The sequence below is a fragment of the Uranotaenia lowii genome, chromosome 3 (genome assembly GCF_029784155.1).
Source record: "Uranotaenia lowii strain MFRU-FL chromosome 3, ASM2978415v1, whole genome shotgun sequence".
In the NCBI taxonomy this organism is placed as follows: Eukaryota; Metazoa; Arthropoda; class Insecta; order Diptera; family Culicidae; genus Uranotaenia; species Uranotaenia lowii.
The window spans coordinates 15,827,961-15,842,309 of NC_073693.1; the positions used below are offsets into that span (position 1 = coordinate 15,827,961).

At 29.3% G+C, this 14,349-nt stretch overlaps 1 protein-coding gene across 1 annotated transcript in view; it reads left to right on the forward strand.

Moving 5' to 3' along the window:
- Positions 1–5,440: 5,440 nt before the first annotated feature.
- Positions 5,441–14,349, forward strand: part of LOC129756286 (uncharacterized) — a 64,684-nt gene continuing 55,775 nt past the window's right edge. Inside the window, exons 1-2 of the mRNA XM_055753109.1 lie at positions 5,441–5,724; positions 5,808–5,943. Coding sequence (XP_055609084.1) covers positions 5,484–5,724; positions 5,808–5,943 — 377 coding nt within the window. The 5' untranslated portion in view covers positions 5,441–5,483. The remainder of the gene's footprint in view (positions 5,725–5,807; positions 5,944–14,349) is intronic.

Here is a 14,349-nt window from a genome sequence, read left to right on the forward strand (position 1 = left end):
GACAAAAATGACAAAAATGACAAAAATGACAAAATGACAAAAATGACAAAAATGACAAAAATGACAAAATGACAAAAATGACAAAATGACAAAATGACAAAAATGACAAAAATGACCAAAAATGACAAAAATGACAAAAATGACAAAAATGACAAAAATGACAAAAATGACAAAAATGACAAATGACAAAAATGACAAAATGGACAAAAATGACAAAAATGACAAAAATGACAAAAATGACAAAAATGACAAAAATGACAAAAAATGACAAAAATGACAAAAATGACAAAAAATGACAAAAATGACAAAAATGACAAAAATGACAAAAATGACAAAAATGACAAAAATGACAAAAATGACAAAAATGACAAAAATGACAAAAATGACAAAAATGACAAAAATGACAAAAATGACAAAAATGACAAAAAATGACAAAAATGACAAAAATGACAAAAATGACAAAAATGACAAAAATGACAAAAATGACAAAAATGACAAAATGACAAAAATGACAAAAATGACAAAAATGACAAAAATGACAAAAATGACAAAAATGACAAAAATGAACAAAAATGACAAAATGACAAAAATGACAAAAATGACAAAAATGACAAAAATGACAAAATGACAAAAATGACAAAAATGACAAAATGACAAAAATGACAAAAATGACAAAAATGACAAAAATGACAAAATGACAAAATGACAAAAATGACAAAATGACAAAAATGACAAAAATGACAAAAATGACAAAAATGACAAAATGACAAAAATGACAAAAATGACAAAAATGACAAAAATGACAAAAATGACAAAAATGACAAAAATGACAAAAATGACAAAATGACAAAAATGACAAAAATGACAAAAATGACAAAAATGACAAAAATGACAAAAATGACAAAAATGACAAAAATGACAAAAATGACAAAAATGACAAAAATGACAAAAATGACAAAAATGACAAAAATGACAAAAATGACAAAAATGACAAAATGACAAAAATGACAAAAATGACAAAATGACAAAAATGACAAAAATGACAAAAATGACAAAAATACAAAAATACAAAAATTACAAAAATTACAAAAATTACAAAAATTACAAAAATTACAAAAATTACAAAAATTACAAAAATTACAAAAATTACAAAATTACAAAAATTACAAAAATTACAAAAATTACAAAAATTACAAAAATTACAAAAATTACAAAAATTACAAAAATTACAAAAATTACAAAAATTACAAAATTACAAATATTACAAAAATTACAAAAATTACAAAATTACAAAAATTACTAAAAGTACAAAAATTACAAAATTACAAAAATTACAAAAATTACAAAAATTACAAAATGACAAAAATGACAAAAATGACAAAAATTACAAAAATTACAAAAAAATATAAAAATAATAAAAAAATACAAAAATTGCAAAAGTTGCAAATACTACAAAAATTATATAAATTTGGAAAATTACAAAAATTACAAAAATGACCAAAATAACAAAAATTACATAAATGACAAAAAATTACAAAAATTACAAAAATTGCATAAATTACAAAAATGACAAAAATTACAAAAATTACAAAAATTACAAAAATTACAAAAATTACAAAAATTACAAAAATTACCAAAAATTACAAAATTACAAAAATTACAAAAATTACAAAAATTACAAAAATGACAAAAATGACAAAAATGACAAAAATTACAAAAATTACAAAAATTACAAAAATTACAAAAAATACAAAAATTACAAAAATTACAAAAATTACAAAAATTACAAAAATTACAAAAATTACAAAAATTACAAAAAATTACAAAAATTACAAAAAATACAAAAATGACAAAAATGACAAAAATGACAAAAATGACAAAATGACAAAAATGACAAAAATGACAAAAATGACAAAAATGACAAAAATGACAAAAATGACAAAAATGACAAAAATGACAAAAATGACAAAAATGACAAAAATGACAAAAATGACAAAAATGACAAAAATGACAAAAATGACAAAAATGACAAAAATGACAAAAATGACAAAAATGACAAAAATGACAAAAATGACAAAAATGACAAAAATGACAAAAATGACAAAAATGACAAAAATGACAAAAATGACAAAATGACAAAAATGACAAAAATGACAAAAATGACAAAATGACAAAAATGACAAAAATGACAAAAATGACAAAAATGACAAAAATGACAAAAATGACAAAAATGACAAAAATGACAAAAGACAAAAATGACAAAAATGACAAAAATGACAAAAATGACAAAAATGACAAAAATGACAAAAATGACAAAAATGACAAAAATGACAAAAATGACAAAAATGACAAAAATGACAAAATGACAAAAATGACAAAAATGTCAAAAATGACAAAAATGTCAAAAATGACAAAAATGACAAAAATGACAAAAATGACAAAAAATGACAAAAAATGACAAAATGACAAAAATGACAAAAATGACAAAAATGACAAAAATGACAAAAATGACAAAAATGACAAAAATGACAAAAATGACAAAAATGACAAAAATTACAAAAATTACAAAAATTACAAAAATTACAAAAATTACAAAAATTACAAAAATTACAAAAATTACAAAAATTACAAAAATTACAAAAATTACAAAAATTACAAAAATTACAAAAATTACAAAAATTACAAAAATTACAAAAATTACAAAAATTACAAAAATTACAAAAATTACAAAAATTACAAATATTACAAAAATTACAAAAATTACAAAAATTACAAAAATTACTAAAATTACAAAAATTACAAAAATTACAAAAATTACAAAAATTACAAAAATTACAAAAATGACAAAAATGACAAAAATTACAAAAATTACAAAAATTACAAAAAAATATAAAAATAATAAAAAAATACAAAAATTGCAAAAGTTGCAAATACTACAAAAATTATATAAATTTGGAAAATTACAAAAATTACAAAAATGACCAAAATAACAAAAATTACATAAATGACAAAAATTACAAAAATTACAAAAATTGCATAAATTACAAAAATGACAAAAATTACAAAAATTACAAAAATTACAAAAATTACAAAAATTACAAAAATTACAAAAATTACAAAAATTACAAAAATTACAAAAATTACAAAAATTACAAAAATTACAAAAATGACAAAAATTACAAAAATTACAAAAATTACAAAAATTACAAAAATTACAAAAAATACAAAAATTACAAAAATTACAAAAATTACAAAAATTACAAAAATTACAAAAATTACAAAAATTACAAAAATTACAAAAATTACAAAAATTACAAAAAATACAAAAATGACAAAAATGACAAAAATGACAAAAATGACAAAAATGACAAAAATGACAAAAATGACAAAAATGACAAAAATGACAAAAATGACAAAAATGACAAAAATGACAAAAATGACAAAAATGACAAAAATGACAAAAATGACAAAAATGACAAAAATGACAAAAATGACAAAAATGACAAAAATGACAAAAATGACAAAAATGACAAAAATGACAAAAATGACAAAAATGACAAAAATGACAAAAATGACAAAAATGACAAAAATGACAAAAATGACAAAAATGACAAAAATGACAAAAATGACAAAAATGACAAAAATGACAAAAATGACAAAAATGACAAAAATGACAAAAATGACAAAAATGACAAAAATGACAAAAATGACAAAAATGACAAAAATGACAAAAATGACAAAAATGACAAAAATGACAAAAATGACAAAAATGACAAAAATGACAAAAATGACAAAAATGACAAAAATGACAAAAATGACAAAAATGACAAAAATGACAAAAATGACAAAAATGACAAAAATGACAAAAATGACAAAAATGACAAAAATGACAAAAATGACAAAAATGACAAAAATGACAAAAATGACAAAAATGACAAAAATGACAAAAATGACAAAAATGACAAAAATGACAAAAATGACAAAAATGACAAAAATGACAAAAATGACAAAAATGACAAAAATGACAAAATTTACAAATTTAAAAAAATGACAAAAATAAAAGAAATGAAAATGTAAACAAAAATACAAAAGTTAATAAAAAACAACAAAAAATTCTAAATTTCAAATTTACAATAAATTTACAATAGATTTACAAATATCACCAGAATTCCAAAAGAATCATTCAAAAATCATAACAAAATCACACCAAAAAGCTCGACAATATCACTTCAAAATTGCACATAATCACACTGAAATCACATTTAATTCAAAATTCTTATCAAAATCCCAAGAAAATCACAATAATATCACAAAAAATATACCTTATATCAAAGAATTGTTTTTTTTAATATCAATCAAAAATCATTTAAAAATGTTCTTAGAAAATCAAACAATGAAATGAAAATTCACATTTGAACCTAAAAATTATTGTACAGAAATCACAAAAATTAACACACATCAAAACTTTGAAAACGAAAATTTAAAAAATTAAATTTAAATAATGATTTCATCACATAACATTATTCTAGAGGAGGAAGATCATAAAATTTCAAACAGCTATTATTTTCAAAGATGTTATTTGCTTTGTTGCATTCTGTGTCTTCTGATATCTTTAAGCTATAAATTGTGAAAAGAGGCAGCAATGGCTGCCCTCTTTTTAGCGAGCGAAGTTAACCGAATGACCTTCCAGATTCGCGAACAGTAAAGAGAATCCACAACCAACAACCGGATGAAAACCGCAATTATATCTCACAACAATGTGATATTTCTCGTGCACGTCAATCGTCGTTCTTCTGAGGGGGCGAGGTGAGGGTGAATTTTTTGGTTGAAGGAGCAACGAAACAAAAGGCAGGAAATTTGGACCCCCTATTTCGCATCGTGCAAAAAGGGACCAAAAATGCGAAAATCAAATGCGCGGATTTTCCGGAGTCAGCCTGAATGTATGCTGCGTTTTGAAATCGCTGCTGTCTGCCATTGTTCAATACCTACTACTGGCAAAGAGATATTCCACGTATCTAGATGACGACGAGGACGACGATGGAGCTGACGATGATGATAATGATGATGGTGATGGGTATTTTGGGGATTATCAAAATTGCCAAGGGTTATATTTATAGCCATTGAGGGAACCCATTCAACGGACCATTTCCGTTTGACGCCGCCGCCTTTGTAAAAACCTACCGGAGCAGGATATGAGCTCTAACGACTACTGATGACTACTCGGTCATTTTTACAGCTCCTGGTGGATCAGTTTTTTTTGCTTTTGGTTGGGTTTCGTGAATTTTCGTTTAATATAAATGCTGTTTAACTTTTATTTTCGCTTCTAGTTTTTTTTTGGAACTAATCTCTTTAAACATATTTCTTCTTTTTTCAGACCTAAGCAACATAGCGCCTGAAATTTAGCAACATGTAGTGTTTCCATTACATCTCCACCATCCATCATCCGTTTTTTTAAAGAAAAAAAACAAGCCACACCACCAACCATGGAAGAAACCCGGCGCTCCCGGAAGGACCTCAAGAAGAGCCATGCCGACTCGTGGCCCAGCCGGACTTCGCTGCCGGCCAGCCCCAAGATCATCAAAACCACCGAGGACGATCCGGACAGTGAGGTGTTCGATTACTGTCAGTCATCTTCGTCGCACACCGGAACCACCCCCACGATGACGTCCTCCTCAAGTGGGGCGGTCCAGTACGAGTACGGTGCCATCAGTCCCCGGTTCGAGCGTAAGTCCCCACTGTTTTGGATCCATCTTCAATTCAAATTAAATGCATTTTCTTCTGCAATTTTCTTTTTCGAACCCTTACAGGAAATCGGTTTGAGTTTTGCTATCCGACGGTGTCGAAGGAAGATTTCTCCAACAGCATATCGCTGGACAATCAGGACATGGAGCGGAAGAAGAAGAGGATTTATCCGAGCAAAACGCCGGAGAATTCACTGGAAAAGTAAGTTTGAATTTTTGGAATTACTGACTTTTTATTTTCTTTTGCGCCTGTATTAATCGTCAGTATAAACATGTGGCGCTAAGCATAAAAAATCAAAGATAGTTTTGGTAAAGCGTGCATAACATTGTATTTGCTGGCGTTATCGAAATTTACTTTCAAATCTGAATTTAAGACACTTATAAATTGAAACATGAAGAATCGTTTGACAATCCACAACTTAAAATTGATGATTTTGACACTTGCACCACTGACTGGACACTCGAGTTCGTTTGTTGGATAATTTTTCCAGCAGTACGCAATGTCGATTCCAAAGTGCGCATCGATCACTTTTGAAGAAATGCTATCCCAGTTGGAAAGTGCCAGCCGTCTTTAAAGGAAAAATAGGATATTTCGACGATCCAATCGGGCTTAAAAGGTGAATTTTTCTTTCGGGGAATATCTTTTGTCCATCTTTTGTCAAATTTTACAGGTTCGCAATGCTGTCAGTAGGAGGCTAAATCTACTGAAGCGATTTGCGTGAAACTTGGCATATGAGGTTTTTGGAGGCCGGGGAAGGTTCCTATAATAGTTTAGAGCCCCTCGCTCTTTCTGCAAGGGGAGAGGGGGTCGCTCATATAAAAGTAATAGATCTTCATAACTCGAGAACTGATTAAGCAAATCAAACCAAACTTGGCATGGGATGGTACTTGGGTATGAGGAATGTTTCTAAGAATATTTGGTACTCCTCTCTCCTTTCAGTAAGAGATAGGAAATGGGGAGGGGGCCTACCTTACAATTTTTTACATAACTGGAGAACTAATAAAGGCAATGACCAAATCTGGCAAGGGAGAGTAGTGGAATACGAGAAATTGTTCTATGATTATTTCAGACCCTTCCCTCCGTCCAGTGAAGATACAAAAGGAAGAAAGGGGGCTTTCACACCTTTTTTATTGCATAACTTGGAAACTATTCGATCAAATGAAACCAAATTTAGCTTGAAAGGGTTTTTGGATACGATAAATAGTTCTATGAATATTTTTACCCCTCCTTCCCTTAGAAGATAGAAAGTGGGGAGGGGCCTCCTTTACAATTTTCAGCATTACTGGACAACTAATCAAGCAAATAGAACCAAATTTTTCGTGTGAAGTTATTTTGTTACGACAAATGTTTCTATGATATTTTGAGAACCCTACACACTATTAATTTTTTTATGTAAATTTATGTCAAAAAGGATGCACAAAAAAGAAGCATAATTTTTGACATAAAATTACACTGGAAAACACAGAAACGCTTGAAGACATAAAATTTCCGGCTTTAATAGAATAACACATTCGTCATAATATTACATCATCAATGATGTAAATTTATGTCAAGTTTGACGCATAAAAGCGTAGCATCTTTTTTGACATAAATTTAGATTATTTATGATATAATATTACATCGTACATTCTAATAGGTAAATCATTCTACTGAATCAAAGCAATCGAAAAATTCTTTTTTATTACAACAAGATATAATAAAAAAGTACAGATATTTGTAGTTCGACAGCAAACTACTATCTCCTTCAGTAAGCGTTTTCGATCGAAAACTGAAACTGAAGAAGAGGGTAAGTTGCTATCGAAATACCGGTATCTGAACTTATCCTATAGCTTGGTTGAATTAAAAAAAAAACCTTTCGATTGCTTCGATTCAGCGTGGTATACCTATATTTTTTATCATAGGAGCTTTCGGAGACACAATGTTTAGAAGCATATATTTCATTTTATTATTCATACTTTTATTTTTTTTCTACAGCCTATTCCAGAAAATACTAAAAGTAACTGGATTACCCGATGGTTACCTCAAGAAAGATGCACTCATCCCTACGGGATGGAGAAAGCTTATCATCATGATTGTTCTTCGTACGTTCACTCCTTTTGGTTACCTTTCTGGAGAGGAGCTGTGGTTAAGTGGAATCATCCGCTGGGTTGCAGCTGCTAGAAATGAGAGAATTTTATGTCAATTCTGGGAATACTTTAACTACAACAATTATATTTGTCTTACTACCTACTTCTGTTATCAAAAGCGTAAGAGGTAATCGCCTATTTCAAACGAAAGAACACTTTCCCGTGACAATTCGCACCAAAATAGAATGCACTCGTTTTGTTTTGTTTTTGTTTCTGCGTACACAGAAAGAAAAATGTAATTTTCCATTGCACTTTTTCGCAGCCTCGTCACAGAAAATATGAAAAAGAGTATAGCATCTTGACATTTGCGATGAAATTAACGTGCAATTTCATGTAAATCTCAGTATCGCAACCTTCGTCCGTATTTTGTTTTACCTGTTTGTGTGCTGTTTGTTTTTGTTCGAGTTGGAGCCTCCTCCCGGAGGTAGTGGGCACAGAGTTATTCAGTATGGTAAGTCAAAATAAATTAAAATATAGTTTTAAGAAGAAGTTACAATGTTGATTAACTTGTACCTTTTGTTTTTTTTGCAGACGTTCGATAGTTGCCTTCGATCTCCTGTCGTTGTCGTTTCCGTCGTTGAGGGAATCGAACAACATCAACCGGCGTTTTGAGAAAATGAATAGTGTGCAATGTGTAGTGATCAATTCGAGTTATATGTTTGTTTGTTCTATGAGATGTAGTTATTGTTTTGAAAAATAAAAGTATTATAAAAGAAAGCCCGATCTTTTTCTTATTGGATAAATAGCCATATACACCTGAAATGGATGAAACGGGAAACGTAATCCTACATCAAACAACGCAGTAGAATGCGATGGGAAGTTTACATGAAACAAGCAGTGTTGATGCATGTAAATACCCGATTCCTTTCTACCCATGCTATTGCATGTAATGTTACGTGGATTTTTCTAAGTGTGTAGGGTTGCCAAATTGTTATCTCGTACATAATTTTACATCTTCTTAAATTTAAATTTAGGTCCGTTCTATAAGTTTATATTCAATGTGATCGAAAATTACATCTTTGATGGATTAGATCATAAAACAGTTACGTCTTTTGAAAATTATGGCCTTAAGCTTGAGTGTTTGTTAAGTTTAGATTGAAAAAGATGTGAATTTAAATCAATTCCAAATTGAGGCGAAACATAATTAGGTCTTCAAGCGTTTCTGTCTCGAGTAATATTATAAATTTTTTGGTGTGTACGTTCTCCCAGTCGGAAAATCTTCAGGGAAGAGGGTGCGCCCATACAATTTTTTACATCACTCGGGAACTAACCCAGCAAATGGAACGAAATTTAGCTTGGGAGGGTTTTTGAGCACAAGGAATGTTTCTGTAAATATTTGGTACTACTGCCTCCTTCCAGTGGGGGGATAGGAAGGAGAGAGGAGGCCACCTTCAAAATTGTTCGCAAATGGAAATAATTTTAGCATAGGAAAGCATTTGGATACGTTAAATGGTTATTTGCTTTGAGACTTTTTTATTTTCTTCAATTGGAGATACAGTTAGGGAAGAAGGGAGCTCACATACGATTATTTTGCATAAACCAAGAGCTTATCTAACAAATGGAACCAAATATGACATGGGAACAATCGTACAATCGATCAAATGGAACAGAATTTGGCATGGGAGTCTATTTTAATACACGATATGCTTGATCTTGATCCCCTCTTTCAGGTAGGGGATAGTTAGGAAGAGGGGCTCCGATACAAATTTATAGCATTACTTGACAACTAATAAAGCAAACGAAACTCAACTTTGTATGAGAGGGTATTCGAGCACAAGAAATATTTTTTCGGTGGTTTATCACCCCTCCCTTTATTCAGATGAACAATAAAAGTGAGAAGAGGGTTACTCATACAGTTTTTTTTTAATATTTTGATAACTAATCAAGAAAATGGAATCAAATTTGCTTGGAACCATGTTTTTGTACGGGCAATATTTCTTTGATTGTTTAAGACCCCCTTCTCTTACCAGAGGGGAGATATAAACTGGGGAAATGGTCACCCATTTTTTAACTCACGAACTTATCGAGAATGGAGCCATATATGCCATGGGATCGTATTTGTATATAAGGAGTGTTTTCTGATGTTATATGAGACCCCTCTTTCCTTCCATTAGGGATATAGAAATGGGGGATGTAGTCTCTCTCACAATTTGTATAATAATTCGAGAACGAATAGGTAACATAAGTGTCTAATGTCGTTATATTTTTACAAAATATTTTTCTATTATAGTTTGAAAGCAAAGAAATTCAGAGTCACAAAAAGAATTAAACCACGGATTTAGAAAAAAAAAATGAATTAAGATTTCAAAATGAAAAAAATTGCAATTTTGAAAAAAACATAAGAATAATTTTGAAATTGAATTTAAAATTTTGTGCAAATAAATGAAAAGTTAAATAACTAGGTCCTACCACAAATTTCAATAATTTTTAGAAGGTGTAGCAAAGCACACCGGGTCAGCTAGTAAACCATGAAAAGATCGGATTTTTTCAATTGTAGTATAGTAATAAAGAACAGGAATTCAGGAATGAAACAGAATGGATATTCTGAATGTAAACCTTTTTTTTCTTTTATTTGAAACGTTGTATATCTTAAGAAAAAAAGTCATGTAAATCATTGTGTCGCGATGAAAATAGGCAGAATCATGCTTAGTTATAAATATAGTTATATAGTTATAAATTGTCTAGCTAAATAAATAATTGAATAATGTTTGTAATTAATAATCCGTAATCAAATTTAAAAAACTCTGAAACAAACTTCGTACTTGAATAAAAAAATAATAATAAAGAAATAAATTATTAATTAAATGACTCATTCAAAGCACCCTCAACTGGAGAACCGATTTTATTTTTGATTATTCAAAAACAATTTTCACACCATCATAAAAGCTGTTTCCTTAGCTTCATTTTCCATCAAAATTGAGAGCGTTACCGTTGAAATTTAAAAATTTTAGTAAGAAAATAAATTAATTTTAACAGTTATTATTTATTTGAAACATTACTTTTTCAAACCATTTAGAATTATCACTGCTAGTTTACGCTCTAGAATCGGTGGTAAGCTTCTTGAGCATTGTGTCGTCACAAAAATTCTATTGTTTTTCAATTTATGATCCATTCAAACGGCACATATTGTCAAAAATTGGAGTTCTCTTTAAATTTATTAAGAAGAATTCAACGTTCAAGACTTTTTAGCTAAACATTATTATTGTATTTCTTCAGTACAAGTGTAACATAACAATGCGCTTCAAAAAAAGGAATTCAAGTTTTAAATTTTAATGAAACTGGAAAACATTTTTTCGCATAAACGCGGTTTTTTAAAACGTCTCTAATTTAAAAAATAGAAGAAAAAATCGCGCATGTTAAACACTTGATTCTTCGTCTTCTTCACCTAATACCAATATGGCCGAAACTTGTATGCATTCTGGCAAATGAAAAACTTGCGCTCCTCATTTTTCTTTTCAACGTAATATCCATGTGATGAAAACGCAAAAGATGCAGAAATGAGGAAAGTTGAAGCGTGCAGGCATCAAAAGCTTCTTATCATTAAATAGTGGTAAAGTAGCAATGTTGAATTTCTAAAGTTGAAATAAGAATAAAAGGATTCACCACATCCTAAATTTTTAAAGTTTGACGCCAATTCAAACAGATGATCAAATTTTGCCGTCGTTAACCTTTTTTGCAGAAAATAGTAATTTGTGTGTTGCTTTTTGCTAGCAGACAATCTGTTTATCACAATAGTTACCTACTAAATAAAACTGTTTCAGTTCTTCTTTGGTCTTTGTCAATATTTCACAACTTTAACTAAACAACTTTTATTTTGATCATCAGGTTGATCAGAACGTGAACTATACATTCTTCCCGGGAAGGAGCTCATAGTGAAATCCCGTATCAATTCTATTGAGAACAACCTTCCAATAATCACCTCTGCTTTTTAGTGGTTGCTCTTTTTCATCGTTTCACTTTAATTTATGTTTTTAAAACTTTATTTTAACAAAATTTTTGGGAACGAAGAAAAACACACATTGCGCTTGTTGAACACTTGATTCAAGAATAAACAAACTCTCATTGAAATGACATTTTTTTTTGAAGAATCTCTGTGAATCATAAAGCAGATAGTTATTAGAGTGTCCATTTCCCGGCCATTTTAGCGTTCCCGGGAATCGGGAAATCTGACGATCCTTTTCCCGGGAATTCCCGGGATCCCGGGAAAATTGAAAATGAAGATTTCGACATGGAGTTACTTATTCCTAATTCCTAATTGCAAACTTTTTAAATGCGTCAAAAATTTAATAACCAATTCAAAGACCCAAAAACAAAGTACTATAACCGAAAAACCGGTCTGATTCTTGCTGCAAAAATTTGAAATAATGGAGAAAGATTTCTCACTATCCGTAGAAGTTAGTTTATAGCTAGACTGTTATTTATCGAACATGGTAAATTTTCAGATAACTATCCATTTGTTTAACAATATGTCATTTCTTTGCTGATGATTTTGCTACTGTAAACAGTATTCAAAACGGAGGTTCTAAATGAAGAGCGTTGCAAAATAGAGCATTCAAATTCTTTCCGTATCGTTTACACTAAGTTTTCGATTGGAAAGACATGTTTTTTTCAAATTCCTTCTGTTAATCACACTGACATGACACCTAGAACACAAATTCAACCATTTTCAGGTTATTTTTTGCCAAAGTTTGTAGGTTTGCAAAACCGAAGAATAAATTAACCTGTTTAGCCCAATTTTATCGTAGAAATTGCCTTTTTTTTAAAGTTGCATAGCACTTTCTAACTGGAATAGCATTTCTCAAATCGATCGATGCGCACTCTGGAATTGATATTGCGTACTGTTGGAAAATTTATCCAACCAACGAAATCGAGTTTCCAGTCAGTATGCACGGTGCTTTTATGGAAGATGTTTAAAAGAAAAAATACAGTATCTCTATTTTTTTCAGAAATGAAAAATTTAGCCTTTTCTGAATCACTTTCAGGCAAAATTAAAATATTTGGTCGGTGAGTCCTAATACGTTTTGTTTTTTTTTGAAGATTTGTAGTCCACATTTAGAAATTATTACCTGTAAATTTATTCCAATGCAATGGATTAGTAACTTTTTTCATGGAAAACTTATTTATTTATTTTTACTGAAACATTTTGTCATTCTGAAAATTTTGAGACATTTAACTCAGGAGAAGTATAAAAACGGATTTCTCATCAAAGATATCTTTTAACGTATCGTTAACTATCCAAAATTCATTATCATAATATATTTTTCAAAGCTTAAATTAAGGCAAACGTTTCTACTCCTGAGTGCATTACGATAAGAGTTATCATAAAAAAGTTATAGCGGTACCTAGTCAATAAAATTTCCTCCAGTGTTGCCTCAATCAAAAAATCTAAAAATTATGGATTCAAATGGATTCATATTATTTTAGATAATTCTAATAATTTCAGATAATTTGACCCTCTCAGACTACTGACAGGATTAGCCAGCCAATTTTTAATTTTTTTTTTTAGGATACGAAGATACTTTTTAAGCATTTTTTATGTTAAACAGCTCTGTAGCTAGTTTAAATAAATTTGAAAATTTTTCAAAGTTTTTAATGACATTGTTGAGTTTAATTTGAAGGTATTAAAAGTTAAAACTAAGAAAATTAGCTCCTCTGAAATTATAAAACACTAAAAATATATTTATTTTTTTAAAGATTTCAAGTAGAAAATTTTCAAAAAAATATTTTGTATGGGGGGTCACCGACAAAATATTTTAATTTTCGGTGAAAATGATCCGGAAAAAGCTCTACTTTCTACCCATGCAAAAATTAGCGTTACTGTATTTTTTTTTTCTTTAAGTCCTTCTACGAAACACACCGTGTATGGTCAGTGGTAGAACTATCATTTTCCTTGCTCAGTATGCTTCATTTTTCCAATTTAAATCGTGTAAATTTGTAGTAATTTAGAACATTTTACTGGCTTCGGGAATTCCCGGGATTTTTTAAGCGTTTCCCGGGATTCGGGAATTCCCAATTTTTTCTAATTCCCGGGAAATCCCGGGTAGGACACTCTAATAGTTATCTCAAAGTAGTCGAAGATTCCTTTGAAATCATAGTTCCATTCAGCTAAGAGGTTCTTCAAACCTTCGATTATTAGAGATAGTTATCTGTGTTTTGAATTAAAGTCTTGAATAAAGATCAACTTCTTCAAAGATCAATTTTAATATTAAAAAAAACTGCTTATTGCTTCTATTACTTGCTGGCAATAAGCAAACAGAATAAGTATCCTTGAAATAAATACAATCTGATTCAAAAAATCTTTGAACATAACATATTTGTAGATTAACATTCTCTATCAAGCAAATTCATTAAACTTTCATATAAAATTGTTTTTTAATAAAATGATTCAAAAAAACAGATTTTCATGAAAAAGAATTTTACTAGAAAATCCAAATCAAGTAAAGTATTCGCATCAAATTCCACAAAAGAGACTTTACAATGA